The sequence below is a fragment of the Phyllostomus hastatus genome, unplaced genomic scaffold (assembly GCF_019186645.2).
Source record: "Phyllostomus hastatus isolate PE091 unplaced genomic scaffold, TTU_PhHast_1.1 phas_scaffold_317, whole genome shotgun sequence".
In the NCBI taxonomy this organism is placed as follows: domain Eukaryota; kingdom Metazoa; phylum Chordata; class Mammalia; order Chiroptera; family Phyllostomidae; genus Phyllostomus; species Phyllostomus hastatus.
Genome location: NW_025334023.1, coordinates 5,377,399 through 5,397,961, shown reverse-complemented (window position 1 = coordinate 5,397,961; position 20,563 = coordinate 5,377,399). Strand labels below are relative to the sequence as shown.

Sequence of the window (20,563 nt, the reverse complement as noted above, 5' to 3'; positions counted from 1 at the left end):
AGGAGAGGGCCACGTGAGGAGGAGGATTGGCTGCAAGGCTCACTGAGGCTGGATCAAGGAGTTGCTTCCATGTGTGGAGGGCAGCTGCGGTAGGTTTTAACAGATTCCCTTCTTGTTTTAGGAAGACTCACCGGGCAGTCTGTGAGGGAGACTTCTCAGGGAGCTGGGTAGTGGGCTGTAGCAATGTCCAAGGGAAAACAAAGGGTCAGGTCAGGGGTGTGGACAAAAGACCTGCTAGCTGTAAAACTCTGTGTACCTGAGCACCTGGCAGGAGAGAGGCTTCGTCTGTAGCATGAATAAATTAGTGAATGTGGTGAGTACAAACTCCCTGCACAGCCTTTCTGAGGCAAACAGAAAAGAAATGAACATTTAATTCAAAGATGAGGAAACATGGTTTGAAATGTGTTGGTCAGGTCACTGGGCTGGAGTGCACATGACACAGCCAGGGTCGGAACTGGATTTTCTGATCCTAGACTGGGTTCTTGACATTACCCACCAATGACAAGCATTCCATGTAGACTGTTGAATCAAGGTTTTGGCACAGATGTTTCTCTCAGAGCCTCTGGGTTCATTTGTGGAAGGGCTTGGTGGTCACGACATGATGTGGTAAAGGTGCAGAGCCAATGAACTCCTGGGTCATGGTCTTTCTTTTCTTGTGCCTGTGACTTTGACTGTGAAGTGGTCATCCTTCCAGCACCTCAGTTTCTCTACTTGATGACATCTTCATCTCCAGTGTTCATCTCCACATACGCCACCATGTACACTGACGGTCAGACTCTAAGCTTCATCACTTCCAAAAATTGCGTATCAGTCAGTACATGAGTATCACACCAGTAACTTGAATAGGAAAAATGTAGTATCAACAATTACTAAGTGGCAAATGTGTTGAACTACTTAAAGACATTAACGAATACCCCATGAGTATAAATGAGCAAGTGCAGCTACTGTAACTTATGTTCCAGAGGAAATGGAGTAAGCACATTCCACCCTATCCTTTCCAAGAATTATACATTAATCAATTAGCTAATTAATTAAAAATTGGCAAAAATTCACAGAGCAACTGACACAAGATTTGGAAAGGTGGAGAAATGAAGGTGACTGGCTAAGGTTCATAAGACTCATGGAACTACCAAGTAGGTAGTGAGTTTCCCATTTTTGTTGTTTTATTTATTTCTTTTATATATTCTGATATGAGCTCTGGAGAGACCTAAAACCCAGAATCACCTACAGCTGTAGATGAAAAAATAATACCCCATCAAATGACTACTCTTTTTAGCAAAGGACTAGGAGAAGTGTACCCAGCAGGATATAAGCATGTTGACTGTACCAGCCCTACTCAGGTGAACATCACGAAACTGCCACTCCCCACCCTCTCGCTGCCTGGAACTCGGGCCCTGGAGACTGTGGGCAGACCCCTGTCTCCCATTCCTGCCCTGTATGAGAGACATGCCCCTTTCCTCCCGCCCCCAACTGGAGAACGAGGAGAGAATTACTCAAAGAAATTATCTAGTGATCTCTTCATTGTCGTGACCATACACTTAACATGATATTTATCAATTTAACCACTTTCAGTTTTACAGTTCAGTGGTATTGAGTACATCCGCCTTGTTTTATTACCATCACCAACATCCATCTCTGGAACTTTTAATTTTCCTAAACTGAAACTCTACACATGAAATAATAACTTCTTGGTCTCTCCTCCCCTTAGGCCCTGGCAACTGCTGCTCTGCTTTCTGTCTATATGAATTTGACTACCCTAGTTATCTAATAAAGTGGAAACATACTCTATTTGTCCTTTATCGGGTGACTCATTTTACTTAGCATTAGGTTCATCTCTATTTTAATATGTCTCAAAATTTCCTTCCATTTTTTATTGTGTTAAAAAAAAAACACATATATGCCCTGACCCATGTGGCTAGATGGTTAGGCATCATCCCACAAAGTGAAAGGTCACCAGTTCCATTCCCGGTTAGGACACAGGCCTAGGTTGTGGGTTTGGCCCCCGGTCAGGGTGTGTACGAGAGGCAGTGGATAAATGTTTCTCACATTAATGTTTCTCTTCCTCTCTTTCTCTCTCCCTGCCCCTCTCTATAAAAATAAATAAGTAAAATCTTTTAAAAATCACATAACATAAAAGGTACTATCTTAACAATTTTAAGTGTACAGCTCAGTAGAGTTAAGTATATTAACACTGTTGTGAAACAGATCTTTAGAACTTTTTTCATCTTGAAAATTGGAAACCCTGTGCCCATTAAACAACTTCCCTTTTCCCTCTCCCCGCAGTCCCAGGTAAACGATGTTCTACTCCCTGTTTCTGTGAATTTCTCTACTTTAGACACCCTATAAATGGAATCACACAGTGCTTATCTTTTTATGACTGTCTTATTTCAGTTCGAATAATGTCCTCAAGTATTATCCATGTGTAACATATGACAAGATTTCCTTCATTTTTCAGGCTGAGTAATATCTGTATGTATATACCACGTTTTGCTTATCCACTCATCCACCAGTGGACATTTTGATTGTTTTGACCCCTTGACTATTTTGAATAATGCTGCTATGAACATTACTATACAAAATTTTTTCAACATCTTGCTTTCAGTTCTTTTGGGTATATACCAGGAAGTGGAGTTGTTGGATCGTGTAGAGATTCTATGTTTAATTTCTGAGAAATTGCTATGCTAGAGTATGGGATTTTTGAAACCTATATATAAAATTTTAGGCAGACCTTTGTATAACCCATTCAGAAGACAACACAGAGGCAACACAGCAGAAGATCTGATAACTGAACATTTATCTGGAGTGCCATCAAGTTTTTAATTATATTTTACTGATTATGCTATCACAGCTGTCCACATTTTCCCCTGTCCCCCGTCCACCCAGCACCACCAACCACCACAGACAATTACCACACCATTGTTCATGTCCATGAGTCATGCGTAGTTTCTTTGGCTACTCCATTTCCTTTACTATATTTTACATCCCCATGGATATTCTGTATTATATTTCTTAATCTCCTCACCTATTCACCCATTCCCGCACACCCCCTCCTATCTGGCAACCATCAAAACACTCTCTGGCTCTGCCTGGTGTAGCTCAGTGGATTGAGCACGGGCTATGAACCAGAGGGTCCCCAGTTCAATTCCCAGTCAGGGCATATGCCTGGGTTGTGGGCCAGGTCCCAGTATGGGGCGCATGAGAAGCAACCACACATTGATAGTTCTCTCCTCCTTTCTCCTTCTCTTCCCCTCTCTCTAAAAATAAATAAATAAAATCTTTTAAAAAATAAAGGCTTTAAAAAAACACACACTCTCTGTATCCATGATTCTGTCTCTGTTCTTCCTGTTTGCTTAGTTTGTTTTTTAGGTTCAATTTTTGATAGATATATATTTATTGCCATTTTATCATTCATAGTTTTGGTCTTCTTTTTCTTAAATATGAGGTATGTCCAAAAAGTCCAACCATTGTTAATATAATGAGAATGGTTTGCGTGACATCAGTATAATCTGGCAGCCAAGGAGAGTGGATGGAATGCACATATGTTAACAATGATGACTTCACTGTTCAAGTCAGTAGGGGCTGTAGATGCCGGTGAGTGAGCATGAGTACTGTGTGGCTGTTGCATTCCAAATGACTGTGTGAGTAGAGCAATGAATCTGCATCAAATTTTGCATTAAGCTTGAACATTCCTCCTTGGAAATTGTTTGGATGATTCAGAAGGCTTTCAAGGATGATGTAATGAATGCGACACAAATAAATATGTGGCACAAATGCTTCCAAGATGGTCGAGAATCTGTTGAAAATGATCCATATTCTGGAAGGCCTGCAACAAGGAGAATACCTGAAAGTATTGAACATGTACAGGCTGCAGTCAACAAAGAATTCTGGCTTTTCCCAAAACTAAAATCACCTTTGAAAGGGAAGCAATTTCAGGAAGATGAGATTCAGGAAAATATGATTGGGTACTGATGGTGAGTCCAACAAAGGATTTTGAAAAGTGCTTTGAACAGTGGAAAAGATGCTGGGAGAACTATGTGAGGTTCTCTGGTGCCTATTTTGAAGGGGACTGAGGCATCATTGTCCTATGTACAATGTTTCTTGTATCTTGTATCTTCTTCAATAAATGTCTCAATTTTTCAATTACATGGCAGGATACTTTTTGGACAGACCTTCTAAGTCCCTTTAACATTTCATATAATATGGTTTGGTGATGGTGAACTCCTTTAATTTCTTCTTGTCTGGGAAGCTCTTTCTCTGCCTTTGATTCTAAATAGTAGCTTTGCTGGCTAGAGCAATCTTGGCTGTAGGTCCCTGCCTCCATGACTTTGACTATTTCTTGCCAATGTCTTAGAGCCAACAAACTTTCTTTTAAAAATCAGTTGACAGTCTTATGGGAATTCCTCTGTAGGTAACTAAATGCTTTTCTCTTACTGCTTTTCTCTTCTTGTTTTTAAGATTCTCTCTTTATCTTTAACCTTTAGCATTTTAATTATGATGTGTCTTGGAGGAAGCCTCTTTGCATCCATCTTGTTTGGGACTCTCTGTGCTTCCTGGACTTGCATGTCTATTCCATCACCAAATTAGGGGAGTTTTCCTTCATTATTTTTTCAAATAGATTTCCAATCTGTTGCTTTTCTCTTCTCCTTCTGACACGCCTATGATGCGAATGTTGGAGTGCTTAAAGTCATCCTAGAGACTGCTTACACTGTCCTCATTTTGGGGGGATTATTTTTTCTTCTTGTTCTGATTGGTTGTTTTTTGCTTCCTTATGTTCCAAATCATTGATTTGATTCTGAGCTTCATCCACTGTACTATTATTTCCCTGTAAATTGTTCTTTATTTTAATTAGTATATCCTTCACTTCTGACTGGATGCTGTTGAGGTCCTCACTAAGTTCCTTGAGCATCCTTATATCTGTGTTTTGAACTCTGCATCTGATAGATTGCATCACAATTTTGTTTAGTTCTTTTTCTGGAGTTTTGATCTGTTCTTTCATTTGGGCTATGTTCCTTTGTCTTCTCATTTTGGCAGCCTCACTATGTTTGTTTCCGTGTATTAGGTAGGCTGCTATGACTCCATGTCTTAGTAGTGTGGCCTAATGTTGTAGGTGTCCTGTAGGGTTCAATGGCACAGCCTCTCCTATAACGCAAACTGGGTACTCAAGGTGCACCCTTTGTGTGGGATGAGTACACCCTCCTCTTGTAGTTGACACTTGGTTGCTGTTGGAAGGTCAATGGGGGGGGGGGATCAATGGCCTCTGCCCACCTTTCTGTCTGGAAGAAAGCTGTACCCCAGGCTTGCATTGATGCCAGACACTTTAATTTCTCCCTGAATGCCCCATTGGTGCCTTTCAAGCTGCTGCCCTGGTGCTGGAGCTTAGAGGGAGTAAGTCTGAGTGTCTGTGTGTGGGTCCTTGAAGAGGAACTGCTTGGGACTCCAGAAGTTTCTTCCACTGACTCAGTCCCTGCTGGTTTTGCAGCCAGAAGGTATGGGGACTTGTCTTCCTGGCAATGGAATCCTGGGTTGGGAGGGCCTGGTGTGGGGCTGGACATCTTGCTCCTGAGATATCCCTCCCAAGTTTTTACCCGCAACACGTGAATGTGGGACCAGCTCATTCCGAATCTGCACCTCTCCTACCAGTCTGGATGGATCTAGTTTCTTTAATCCCATAATTGAAAGACTTCCATTCACTCAATTTCTGATGGTTCTGAGTGCTGGTTGTTCTATCCATTAGTTGTAATTTTGACGTGGTTGTGCAAGGAGGTGAGCCATGTTTACTATGCTGCCATCTTGACCAGAAGTCTAATTTATTGATATAAATTATAATATAATATATATAGTATATAACATAATAACTTTGTATTCCACAATAGCTATACGATCTTATGTTCCCACCAACAGTGCACAAGGGTTCCAGTTCCTCCACATTCTTGTCAATGCTTGTTGTTTTTTGTTTTGTTTTTGTAGTTTAATTTTATACCTTTACCCAAGAACATGCTTATTGATTTTCGAGTGAGTAGAAGGGAGGGAGAGAAAGAGGGGAGAGAAATATTAATGTGAGAGAGTAACATTGATTGGTTTCCTCTAGTATGCACCCCAAAAAAGGACCAAACCTGCAACCTAGGCATATGCTCTGACCAGGAACCGAACCTGTGACCTTTCGGTTTATTGGATGATGTTCCAACCAACTGAGCCACATTGGCCAGGGCTGTTTTTTTATAGTAGCCCTCCGACTGGGTTGAGGTGGTATCTCATTATAGTTTTGATTTACATTTCTGTAGTGATCAGTGACGTTGAGGATCTTTTCATGCACTTCTTAGCCATTCACAATTTTTTTCAAAAGATGTCTATTTAAGCTTAGCCCAATTATTTTTTCTGTTGAGATTTAGGAGGTCTCTGTGTATCCTGGATATCAATCCCTTATCAGATATATGGCTTTCAAATATTATTTCCCATTCTGTAGTTTTGCCTTTTTACTCTGTTGATAATTATTTTTCCTACATGTGAAATATTCATGAAGCCAAATTTGTCATTTTGTCTTTTACTATCTGTGCTTTTGTTGTCACATCCAAAAAGTCCTTTTCAAATCCAGTGTCATGAAGATTTTCTCCTATGTTTTCATCTAAGAATTTTATTGTTTTAGTTCTTACATGAGCGTCTTAGATTCACTTTGTGTTAATTATTGTATGTGGTATTAGGTAAAGGCCCAACTTTATTCTTTGCATGTGAATACCCAGTTTTTACTTTTCAGCCATAGTTTACACTCAGTACGATTCCACACCAGTTTCAGATGTTCAGCAAAGTGGCCAGAAAGCCAAGCACTCTAGTCCTCGAGCTGTCCCAAGCACCCACCTCGCCCCATAACTGTTATCTCAACGTTTTTGACTATGTTCTCCATGTTGCAATCCACATGTCTGTGGCTACTCTGCAAGTACCAGTTTGTGTTGCTTAATCCCTTCATCTTTTGCACCCATTCCCCAAACTCCCACACCTCCCTGATAGCCTGTCAGTCTGTTCTCTGTATCTCTGAGTCTGTTTCTATTTTGTTTATTTTGTTCATTAGATTCAACATGTAAGTGAAATTATATGCCATTTATCTCTATCTGACTGGCTTATTTCACTTAGCATAATAGCCCTCTATGTCCACAGCTTGAATGCCTCTTATTTCCCTGTGTTGCCTAATTGCTCTGACTAGAACTTTCCATACTGCTAGGAACAGAAGTGGCAAAAGCAGACATCCTTGCTTTGTTCCTAATTTTAGAAGAAAGGCTCTCAACCTTTCACCATTGAATATGATGTTCACTGTGGGTTGTTTATATATGTCTTTCACTATGGTGGGGTAGTTTACTTTCATGAGTTTGTGAGTTTTTTTTAATCATGAAGGGTGTTGAATTTTGTCAAATGCTTTTCTGCATCAGTTGAGAAAAGCATATGTTTTCTTTCCCTTTCATGGTGTTAATGTGGTGTATTAAACTGATGGATTTTGGTATGTGGAGCCATCTTTTCACTTTGGGAATAAATTCCACTTGATCATGTTATATAATCCTTTTAATACAATGCTGAATTCTGTTTGTTAGTGTTTTGTTGAGGATTTTTGCATCAAAATTCATAGGGGATATTGGCCTATAGTTTTATTGGTGTCACAGTATGCCCTAGACTCTGTTTACCTGCTACAGTCTTTCCTCAGCTTTAATAATGTTTACAGTTCTATCTGCAAGCTCACCGATTCTGATTCTTCTTCCTGCTAAATCTGCCTTTAATTTCCTCTTGTCAGTTTTTCATTTCAGTTATTGTACTTTTTTGTTTCTTTTTTGATTTTCATTTTCATTTCTTAATCTTTTTATTAGATTTCATTTTTTTCACATACTGTTTTCTTGACATTATCCACATCTTTCTTTACTTCTTTGAGTGTCTTTAAGGCAGTTGTTTTAAACTCTTTGTCTAATATATCTGCCATGAGCTCTTTTTCAGGGACAGTTTTTGTTGATTTATTTTATAACTCAGAATGAGCCATACTTTCCTATTTGTTTATATTCCTTCTGTTTTTTGTGGGGGGTTTTTTTATAGAAAATTGGACAGTTGAATCTTATAATGTGGTAACACTGGAAATCAGATTCTTCTTTCCTGGAGTTTACTGTTTTTTATGTTTGTTTTTCAATCATTGTAGGATATCTGTGTGACATGGGCCACGTTGAAGTGTAAACCTAAGGTCGTATTAGGTTTTCCTGACCCTTTCTTTTGGCATGCACAGTCACTTTCTAATTTTCCCTGTATATGCAGCTGTTTTTAATGTGCTGGTCCTTAAAGTCTGGCTTTCAAGGGGGGAAAGAAAAAAATGATGAGGTGTAAAAAGGGTGCTGGACCTTTAAATACCCTGGAAATCACATTAGCCAGAAGGTGAGAGCTTTGCAACAGTGGGGGAAGGATCAACCACAGTGATTGCCTGCCTCTGCCTGCCTTCCTGTGACAAAAAGCAGCCGTCAGCAACTAGAGCACAGATCCCTTATATGTGGAGTCCAGGAACTTCTTGCCACATGGTTCTCACCAACTGCTTGTTGTATAAGCTGTCGGAAGAATAGTACACAGTTGCTCTCGTTGTAGCTGGGGTACAGAGATGGGTAGTGGCTGCTGGGCAAAGTGCTGAAATCCACTGAAATTAACCCTACTTTACTTCAATGATTTCCCCTGAAAGTTGCAAACCTTCAGTAGTTCCAAAATATGGCGTCAAAGTCAGCCAGTACAGTTGTCATCAAAGTGGGGAGACAGGTGCTCCCGACTCTGCCGTCCTCCTGGCGTTTTCTCTGCTTCCCTGCAGTCTGAAAATCTTAAATTGGCAGGTGATTTCCTTCTGAATACAAAATATGTTGTTTCATTGTTTTAGATCTTTCATATTGTTTGATAAGTCTGTTCTGTGCTTATCTTTATTTCTGTCAAAATATGCCATTTTCCCTCCTCTGGCTAATTCCACAATTTTCCTCATGAGTTTTTCACCTATTTCATTATAATATTCCTTAATGTTGGGATGTGTATGTGTACCCTTGTATTTATCCTTCTTGGTATTAAGATTCTTTGATCTGCTGATACATAATTTTTATCAAATTTTGAAGATTTTTATAAGATCTAATCACACAAAATTTACATCTGATATTTCCTCTCAGGTCATTTAGATTCTATTGCTGCATTTTGAAATTTGTTGATCTTTACATGATCTCTAATATCTAAACTTTTAATTTTATCCAGTGAAAGTTTCATGTTGGTTTTTATATTTTTTCAGCTCTAAAATTTCCATTTTTTACCATCTTACATTTGTCATCCTTATGTTCATGCTTTTCTTTATACCTATTATATAAATCATGTATATTTTTGTTTTACATAACTTAGTGCCCTTATTTTACTACTTGTGTCACCTCTTTCATTTTCAAGTTAGTCTTACTGAGTAATTTCTCTTGGTTATGGTTACATGTTCCTGCTTCTTTTTACATGTCCGGTAAATTTTTATAGTATGATGGAATTACAAGATTCCTAGAGTTTTACTCTGCCTATGTAGAGATTGATATTTAGGCATACATGAAGACATCTGTACATATTTCCCTAGAAATCTATTTATGTATTTGTATATTTATTTATTTACCTGCATCATCTTTGGGACCCCAGTACACAAATTCTAGCCATCTTGACCTCTCCTTCAGCTGACCTCCGTCTCCCCGTTTCAGCGTGGTAGCGGGTGCACATGGGGTCCGCCCTCCCTGTGCCACAGTCCTGTGTTCACCTGCTAAAAGGAAGCCTGGGTGATGGTAGAGCTTATTTCATTTGTTTGTCTTTCCTGGAGATCACCATGCTGTGTGCTCCCTGTTGTCTTTTGGCTGAAATGCTATTTCCCCTATTTTGTCTAGTTTTCTGGTTCTTTATGGGTAGGAGGCTACACCTCATCCCTGTTACTCCTTCATGGCCATTAAAGATTCCTCTTGTGTGTTTTAACAGGAAAGGGAGAGAGAGATTTTCATAAAAGCAGAGATTCTTCAAGGCAAATAGCAGATAAGAGAATGAGGAACTTTTCTAATGATACCATCGAATGTGAATGGTCACCACAGTGTTTCTGAATAGTACCAGAAACACTCAGGGCAGGTGCCTGCTGGTAAATGGGTCAGAAAAACACACGGGGATTGTACGAATGCCTGCTTAGTATTGTTCTGGAACCCCAGGGCCTTGCCCCATAACCACCCCACTCACCTACCACTCAGGTCAACACTGTATCTACTGGTTTTTTTATGTTTTGTTTTTGGGGTTTTTTTGGTGCCAGAAAGCCCTTGGATAGGGAAGCTCATCTTTTACCATCACTGATAAGGTTATTATATGTCACAAAAAAATTTATCACTAGGGAAGAAAAATATTGGCATCAAAGGATAAATGACTAGTACCTAGGCCTTTGCTGAGATTTGGGAGGGAGTACAGAACCCAGTAAGACTTGTGACCTTGATGGGCTTTCTGAGAACTCTGGCTGCCCAGGAGGCTGAATTTAAGCTGTTCATTCATTCCTCTCTTTCCCCCCTCGGCCTACAGTTGTGATGGGGTGCCTTTCCTCATGCATGACTATGACCTGAAAAGAACAACCAACATCATGGAGGTCATGCCAAATGCCTCCAATACAACAAGTCACCTCTTCTACTGGGATTTCCTGTCAACTCTGAATGCTGGCCGCTGGTTTCTACAACCACATGTAAGACACATTATCCAGCTCAACAATCCTGCACTGATTGTTGACACTCCCTCTCTAGTACAAGGTCATGTGCTACTCCTGGAGGTAAAGGCTTTAGATGAAGATAGTCAAGAATACACACAATTCACCCTGCCCAGTTTGGCTCAACTGGTTGGGGTATCATCCTATAAACCAAAATGTCACAGGTTCAATTCCTGGTCAAGGCACATGCCTACATTGCAGGTTTTGTCACTAGTTGGGGCACATGTGAGAAGCAACCAATTGATGTTTCTCTCCCTTTCCCTCTCTCTAAAATCAGTAAACATGTCCTTGGGAGATGATTTAAAAAGAATGCACACAATTTCATTCCAGTTTGGTGGCAGGATTATAGCATTGTCAGAAGGACTTTTCCAATAATGCAGTCAATCTCCTTACTGTTTCTACACTCACTGAAAATTCTGAAGACAAACTTGCAGTCTTATGATTGCCACTTAGTTCCCTTTTATCCAAGAATTTTGTAAACTTTTACAGCGTTCCTACTGTGTACATTACATTTTCCTGGCCATTTTGAATAGCTCAAAATCATAGATAAGGAAGACTAGGAAACATTTTCTCTTCCTTCTCTCTTCTTACCATTCAAAAAATATTTATTGAGTACCTATTGGGTACTAGATACAAGGAATACAATGATGAATAAACACAGATTTAGACTTAATGGAGTTTAGTGCCTTGAATATGAAACAGTAAATTACCATACATTGTGGTAAGTGCTAAACTAGAGTCAGTTTCGGGTTGCTAATTTGTGTTTTATAACTCACCAAGTTTGCAGTAATTTGTGATAGCAGCCCTTGGAAACTAATGCAGTCAGTACAACACATCTGTATTTTCTTCCATTATTTCTATATGTAACATTTGACTTTTGTCCTCTTCATAGGAATAAGTAATTGCTTTCAAAGTTTGAGCCTTTTTAAAAAATTATACCATAATACTACATTAGCAAGTGTAACCTATAAAGAGAAATATGATTGGGAATTAGACTGATTTCTACAATCAAGTTGAGTCACAGTCTTTAATTGTGGAAATCTTCCACGGACTGTTTGCATGTCTATCTGTCCATCGGTCCATCCATTAATCAACTGATAACAGTTTAACATCTTATAAGGCTATTGACTAGAGTTTTTTTACCAAATTTATTTTAGAAGCATTAATTTCATATTAGCTAGGAGTTGGCAAGGAATGTATGTTCACATAGCATATATTATTTTAGTTTTTTAATTTTAATTTTCAATTAAACTTTACATTCCATGTTGTTTTGTATTAGTTTCAGTGTACACATAGTGGTTGGATAATCATATACTTTATGAAGTATATGATTGATATTTCCATTACCCACCCAGCAACATACATAGTCGTCACATTATTATTGACTGTACTCCCTATGCTGCACTGTACACGGCCCTCTCTATTCCGTAACTGCCAGTCTGTACTTTTCACTTCTTTACCTCTTTCACCCAGTCCCCCAAACTGCCACCCCTGTGGCCACCCTCAGTTTGTTCTCTGTATCTATGAATCTGTTGCAGGTTTGTTTGTTTCTTTTGTTCTTTATAGTCCACACATAAGTGAAATCATATGGTATTTGTCTTTCTCTGACCGACTTATTACACTTAGCATAATACCCTCTAGGTCCATCCATGCTGTCACAAATAGTAAGAAACCATTCCTTTTTATGGCTGAGTGATATTCCGTTGTATATATGTACTGCAGCTTTTTTATCTGCTTGTGTATTGATGGGAATTTGGGTTGCTTTCATAGCCTGGCTATTGTATAAAGTGCTACAATGAACATAGGGGTGCACATATGCTTTCAAATTAGTGTTTTGCTTTTCTTTGGGTATATACCCAGAAGTGGAATCCCTCGTCCAGTATATTTTCAAGTGGTTTACAGTAGTAATAGTTTGGTGGAGCTGAATTTTAGTTACAGTAATGGTTGTCTAGAAAATCACAGAGTTGGACAAATTACTGTTTTGAGTAAGAGGAACATGATAGGCTAAATCAGCAAGCAGTGTATAACCTGAATTTAATGAAAACACAAGTAAGACCATGAGATAAAGAACAAAAGCATTAAAGGCGAGGTTGGCATTTATCAGGAGAATCTTTTCTTAGTGCTTTTCATGGCTGCCGTTCTACTTCAAGTAGTTGTTTGCTAGTTACAAGGACCTTGGGTTAGCCCTTGACTTGCAGTGGTTCCCTGGAGAACCTAGGTTTCTGCTCTCTAATGGCTGAACCTTCCCTATTCTTGTAGATGGGTGATGTCGTTTTAGCTGGGAAGTGGGCATCCAAGGATGAATTCCTTCTACTTTAACTGCTCTACTGCAGTGCAGAGTATCTGGTATGGTCGTTCTCAGGGTAGTCTTCCTGTGAGCTGTTTTCCAGCATGTTCCTCTAATGACAGGACTGAGATATCTTGGTTAATCCTTTATGATATTCAACTAAAAGAGGTTTTTATAAAGGACTGGTAGGAATTTTGGGTGGAGATATTCCCAAAACGTGGGGTTGCATGTGAGTAGTTGACAGAGAGATAACCTAGGACTTCCTCGTGAGAAAGAACGCAAAGCTTAAGAGAAAAGGGCAGTGCTTGAGGGCACGGAACTTCAAGGGTATTTGGTAGTTTGGCAGATTTCAGTTTCCACATTTCATGTATTCTTTCCAATTTCAAGGGTACGGTGAGTATAAGGACAGGAGGTGTTTCAGTAAGAAGCAAAGTTTTGCATAATTTAAAATAAATATCCAAGTAAAATGTTTTCCCCTACTACAATATAGTAAGGTAGAATGGCTTAGGTAGAGAAAACAAATATGTAATAGTTTATAAAGCCATTTTAAGTTGATGTTACTTTAAACCATCCATTAAAAAAACCACACAATTACTAGTGTAGATTCATTACCCACAGAGGGAAGAAACTGTAAAAATCTGTTTAAATGGGTCCCTTTGGGTAAGGTTTCAATCCATGTCTCACTTTTGTAGGTTTTTCGGGGTTATGTTAGTTACAGCTGATGAAGAAAACTGGTCACATATGTTGATATCTTAGAAAAGTTGCCCATCAGCTCTTGTTTAATATTGCAGTCAATGTTTCCCTCCTGTGATGAGTTGCGCCATCCTGGAGGATTTGGGGAAGTATCTATTTGAGGGTAATTGGTGCTACCAGGTGGCCATCAGGAACCTGACAACCTGATTAGTTCTAGTGTTTTGTTTTCCAGAATCGGGGCCACATTTTGTGCATTAACGATGTAACTCTTGAACTCCGTAGAATGGTCTTTCTTCTCTGTGAGAGGCCCTTCCCTGTCTACGGACTTTATGGGAGCTTTCTGTTCAGTATGATGCTGTGCCGCAGCATTTCCTCTCATGTCTCTCCCACTGTGCACCTCCGCCTTTACAATCCCAATTTGTTTGGGAAGCCTCAAGGCTTGGGTAATTTATTTATTTATTTACTTTTAATATAGATAACTGAGAAGGTTAAAATCCTCATTTTCCCTCCATCACATTCTTCAGTGAACTGCTTCAGAAGCAGACAAGCAGTCATTGTAGAGAGTCACCCTTTTATTTTTAGCCATCTCACACCCCCTAGGGAGGCCCGTGTTTTGGCCACTTGAGCCAATTTGATTTCTGGGAATAGATTGGAGTTTCTGTAAGAAAATCTAGAAAAATTATTGCATAATCAGCCTATTGTTATTTTTTCATTAAAAATAAAACCTATCAATAAACAATATTAAATCAAGATTTGATATAGGACCATCCAAAATAACTGTTCCTGGCCTGGACCATTAAATTACAGAAATCCTGAGAGTCTTTCTCGCTGGTAAGGATAATACCGTTGCTGTGTTAAGAGTGTTACACTGGTGAGTGGTCACATGAGAAAGAGACTGTAACTGTATGGCAATTAGTCAACTAACATAAAAATATTGGGTATTTGCGGTGAACAATAGGGGTTGTAGAAATGTAGTACCACACAGTAGCAAGGTGAAGGTAGCACAGGATCTGGAGACACTTAGACTAATTCAGCCAGGACTGCACTTTTTCTGAGGAGAGAAAAGAAGCCTTGCTGCGGGGACAGGGAGTAGGCAGTGGTAACAGTGAGTCTTTGACACGTGCCACGCTGCTGAGTTAGTACCTTAAAGAGCATGGTCTCCCCTTCTGTGTACTTTCAAAAAGGAAGGTTTGTGATGATCTGGGAGACCAGCAAAGATGATTGTTGAGGAAACATTTGAGATCACTGAAGGTCTTTGGTTTCTGTGATTCATGAGAATGGTTCCAACTTATTTAAGTCAAATCACAGAAGCCTTCTCTGTATTTTTGCAACATCCCATGAATCCCAGAAATCATCTTAATAGTCTTTAGTGGTTGGTTTTGGATAATTCTGGATACTTTGTAATCTCATTACATTATATCCCTCCTTAGCCAATATAGCATGGCCCAGATCAAAGGCTGACAAAGTATAGCCAGTGTCCAAATCCAGCCTACTGGCTGTTTTTGCCCAGCCTGTGAGCTAAGAATTGTTCCCCCCCCCCCACGTTTTTAATGATGGGGGTAAAAACAAAAGAATAATGTTTCATGATGTGTTAAAAAATATAAAACTGAAATTTCATTGTCAGTAAACAAAGTTTATTGGAACATAGCCATTCGTACTCACCTATGAATTGTCGAGGGCTGTTTCTACAGTCCAACAGCAGAGCTGAACAGTTGCAGGATAGACTGTTTGTCTCACAAAGTTAAAAATATTTAGCATGTGGTCCTTCACAGAATAAGTATGCTGAATCCTGGATAATGAACTGTTATTGTGTAGAATTAAATTTTTCCCTTAAAGGTTTTGATTAGAGTTATGGAGTCAGTCTTAGAATTTCAGGATGGGCTGCTGAATATCCTTAAGGTCTGGGTTGGCTTGAGAAGAATAGGATGGGCTTCCTGTAAATGCCTGCAGTATAACTTTCCAGGTAAATTGTTGATTTTTTTCCCTAGTTGAGACAGTAAATATTGACTATCTCATCAGCTAGGGCATAAAAGAAAGTAAAAATTGGACCAAAGGGAGTATAATTGGGTTAGACAGTACTAGAAAATGAGGTATAACTCGTTGGTTAATAGCTCAAAGACATTGGGTGACTCTGTATCCTCTACCATCTGTTTTTGGTTTTGTTTTGAAGCAGATAAGCAGACATATTGCTCAGATAATGACAGGGATAATTAATCTTTCTTACACTGAGCCTCTTACAGTTGGCTTAGAACTCCCACAACTTCAGCTTTAAGAGGATGTTAGGCCAACAGTGTCCACAGAGTTATCTGAATTCTTACAGATTTGATTACAATTATTCTGCCTCTTTTGCCCTCAGGGGTTTTGGTACCATAGCCAATTATTTGGTTATTTGTTGAATCAATATACTAATATCCATCACTATAATTTGATAATGTGCAGTAGAATTTTCTGTGACTGTTACAAATCATTTGTCTGCATACATTTCTTCTGGAGGTAATTTTTACAGAGCAGATTCCTAATGATGAAGTTTATGGGAAAGCGCCACAGGGAAGAAGTGTGTCTGACAGTGGCCTCAAAATCACAGTTATAGTGTGGGATGGAGGAGAGGACTTGGACTGGTAGAAAGCCCCACTACTTCAGTGCTACTCTGAGCACTCTGATTTTCTATGGTATGGGGATTAATAGTGAAGTGGTGGCTCCTGTATCAACAGAAACTGTATTGTTGTTCCTCTGTACTTACAGATACTTCGCAAATGGTCTGTTGAGTGGTTTCCTTTATGTGGAGTATTGGGCAGATTTAGACAATTGTCCTCTTTCTTAAACAGTTTGATACCTTGAATCATCCAGTTCCTTCCTACTTATTTCTCTGTGCATAGAGAACAGATTTCATTTATTTATTTAGACAGAGGGGTAGGAAGGGAGAGAGAGGGAGAAAAAGATCAATTTGTGGTTGCTTCTCACATGCTTGCTACAGGGGACCTGACCTGGCCCGCAACCCAGGCATGTGCCCTGACCGGGAATCAAACCAGTGACCCTTTGGTTCACAGGCCAGTGTTCAATCCACTGAGCCACACCAGCCAGGACTAAACTATGGTTTAATTCAGCTTCTATGATCTGCCTTCCAGTCTAGCATGGGGATGTTGTACAATGTGTTTGTTACTAAGAGAAAGCTGAGAAAGGGCATCTTGCTAAGTAGGTCAAGGGAAGGAATACAAATAGAAAGGGTGAGAATAAGAATGAAGATAAAATTATACAGAGATAAGACTATTTGAGTTAAGAAAATGTGAGGTGGCTACTACTTGCTTCATTGACCTCACCCAGAATAATCTACAATCAGTAAATGACGATGAAAGCAGCCATATGTACGGGCTGAGGTGTAAGGTGAAATGCTGTATGTTGCAAAGACAGATTACAGTTCCTACCATAAGGGAGTTACACTGCAGTCGAAGCAGTAGAAAGAGAGGGAACTAAGTGAATTGTGCACTGCTCTGTGTAGCAGACATGCTCCTATACTCTGTAAATATTTTATTATATTTAATGTTCAAAATAAACTTGAAAAATTCATAAATATCCCTTCTCTCCAGTTCCCTGCTTTGGCAATGAAGACCTGGAGAATTTAAGTGGTCCAATTCAATCTGAAGCCATAGGCTATTTCTAGAACAGTGAGAGCAATTATTGGAAGCAAATGCAACTGAAAAAGAATTGGATTACCTTGAGTTAGAGAAAAAAGTCTGAAGAGGGAGGTTAAGACAGGAACATGAAGGACTTTCAGTGCAAATATACTGGTAACAGGTTCTTCAACACAGACCATAATTACCTATGGAGATTGCATTTAATTTCTCTCCTTGGTAACTCTTAGCTCAGGACCAGTATTTCAGATGGCCTGGTGGGCTGAATGGTAATGGAACAACACATAGGTAGGAAGGACTAGGTGTCAAGCTATATGGCAGGAGTATTGTAAAATGCTTCTGATGGAAGCCAACGCATTCTCTTTTGTATTTTTTCTTTTTTAGCTCAAACCATTTCATTATATGGAACCCTTATCAGAAGCTGATAGAGAAAAAGCAAGAAATCAAAAGATTCCAAAACTGGCTGATTTATTGGAACTTGCACAGAAGGAGAGAAAATTTGTGATATTTGATCTGAATAACCCTCCAATAAATCACCCTTTCAGAAATACATTTATCCAACAAGTAGTACGTGTGATCCTTGACTCTAAAATTGAGCAACATCTGGTACGTCTATTTCAGTATTTATGGTAGAGGTTGGGAGGTGGGGAGCATGTCCCTGGAGCATAGCAGTCGAACCTGACCAACCTGTAGATCTTTCCTGTCATCCTTAAATAATTTTGTTCCCTGTAGAAATGGAGATTGTTTCTTGTTTTAAAAATTTAGTTTAGAGAGAGAGGAAGAAAGAGGGAGAAATGTTGATTTATTGTTCCACTTATTTATGCATTCATTGGTTGCTTCTTGTATATGCCCGGACTGGGTATTGAACCAGCAACCTTGGCATAGAGGGATGACGCTCTACCCAGGCAGGGCTGGAGACTGTTTCTTTTACAGCTACATGTGGCAACCAAAAATGACCCACTGGTATTCATCTCAGTGGGGGGAAACCCAAACCAAATGAAGAAAAAAATGAATGTGTACAATGACTATATGATGCAACCCCCACCATATACCAAGGCAGAGCTATTAGAAAGGTCCTGAGGAACACTAAGGCTTTGAAGACTTGGCTTGAATTGATGATGGATATACTGGTTCTCATCTGAGCAGGGATTTGTTCATCATGTTTTTCAGAAGCAACTCTCTGCATTGGGGTAGTCAGTCATTCCAAATCTCTTAAATTCCCAAAATATGGAAGAGTGCTATGAGTGAAAACAATGGGTCTTTTTAACAATGGAACTATTTGCACAGACGAGTCATAATAGCATTCCCTGTTGGCAGGAAACGAGCCCTCTCAAGATGATGTTTTGCAGCAGCATCAGCCAGAGAAGATACTTATGATTCCCACCTTTCATCCACACCTGCCACCCCTCACCCACCTTGTCAGTGTGAGGCTATCTGCACACAGTGGGCCCTTGACCCCCATGATGTTACCTGAGAAAACTCAGCTGCAGAAACAACCGGTGAAAGCCCCACTGTAAGAGTTTATTAGACAATATTAGGCCAAGGGCTGGAATCCCTCTCTCCTCCCTATAGACCGTTGATTTGTTGTTCCACTTATGTAAGTATTCATTGGTTGCTTCTTTTGGGTATTACTAGTGCTGGAATGGGGCTCTGTCTATCCTACATGGGACTGTTTGTACCTAGACAGGTACAAACTGAAAGGTTTCCTGTTTTCTTATAGATTTACTGGCTGCCAAGTAATTATAGGACGTATGTCAAGTCGAAAGCCCCTGGTTTTCAGCACGTGGGCCGGCTAAACCCCATTGAAGTACTTACAAGAGAAAATATCAGTATAATAAATGTTGACTACAAGAGGTTGTTCTACAATGGGTTGAGGTAAGTGTCTGGCCACACCACTCTTGGCACGTATTGCCTCCCTTGCACTAAAACCGGCATTCTGCCCAAACTGCTTAGCTTCCCCTTTCCATCTCAGGATTTCTGTGTGGCCGTCTGTTCGGAAACCCCTATCCCCCTCTCTTTCCTTCTTTCTCCCTCTACCAACAAACATTTACCAAGTTTAGACTAGCCCCTTCTCCTTTGTGCTTCAGTCTCTCATCATTCAACACACGTTTTTGTGTGCTTGGAATTTTTGGGTTTTATAAGGTTATTGTTGAAAAGTCAGAACTCAGAAAGGTGTTTATTTCCCCCTGCCATTATTAGATGGATTGCAGTACCTCATGAATAGCTTTGTGGTCCAGATAGCCAGAATTCTAATAGGAGTGTGATTAAGGACATTACTAAATCATTATTTCCAAAAGGTAAAGCAGCCAAGATGAGAAGAAACTAAAATTATTAACCACCACATTGATGAATAGGTAGTCAGAGATGGTTTTCAAACTTAAAAGCACCTGGGAATAAAATGATAACTTTTTCAAACTTAACTGTTATGAATCACTTCTTAATTTAATCCATATCCCCTTATTCTTAAGATTTGAAAATAATTTTTTCAGGTAATTCTAGATATTTAGGAGATGAAGTCATCCTTGGAGATAAATACATCCCAAATCTCCTTGGGCTTAATAAAAATCCCCCCAGATAACTGTCTGCAGCTCAGGCCATGAGCTAAGCTGTGGAACACACCTCTGTGTCTCTTCCTGCTTTTCCTAATGCTTGCCCATGGGCTGGTGGAACATACGATATGTCTCTTTTTCAGCATTGGAAAATTATGTGTTACCTTCATGTTCTAATTGGAAGATTTCTCTTTCCCCAACTACTCCTCCATTTTGAATGTATCTATAATTTTAACATTTTAAAAAGAGAAAATCGCTCTAATATGATTTGCTTTTCTTTTAATCATAATTTAGATTAATCCAATAGTTGAGAAAGAATTTTAAGAGCTTCTATTTATTGCACATTTATTATGTTCAAATTCTGTGGTTGGTAGACTTTAGACTCTTTTTCAAATCCTGGCCTACTCTTTAGCTACACATAGGACTTTGGACAAGTTTCTAATTGTCAGTTTTCCTATTTGTAAATTGAGAATAACAATAACCTGATTGAATTGTTAAATTTTTAAATCAGATAATTCTAATTATGCACATAGCAAAATGCTGGGTAAATGTAAGAACACAATAAATGTTAGCTTCCGCTTTTATCTTTACCACCCTTATATTCTGTGCCCTGGAAATTGTCTTGATGCCCATTTTGCAAATGAGGAAACTTTGGCTTTAAAGAGGA

The 20,563-nt window shown here is 39.3% G+C and overlaps 1 protein-coding gene across 1 annotated transcript in view; it reads left to right on the top strand.

The window, feature by feature from the left end:
• LOC123805419 (glycerophosphodiester phosphodiesterase domain-containing protein 4-like) overlaps positions 1–20,563 on the top strand; it is an 80,419-nt gene that overhangs the window by 37,748 nt on the left and 22,108 nt on the right. Inside the window, exons 11-13 of the mRNA XM_045817960.1 lie at positions 10,561–10,717; positions 17,732–17,953; positions 19,068–19,222. Coding sequence (XP_045673916.1) covers positions 10,561–10,717; positions 17,732–17,953; positions 19,068–19,222 — 534 coding nt within the window. The remainder of the gene's footprint in view (positions 1–10,560; positions 10,718–17,731; positions 17,954–19,067; positions 19,223–20,563) is intronic.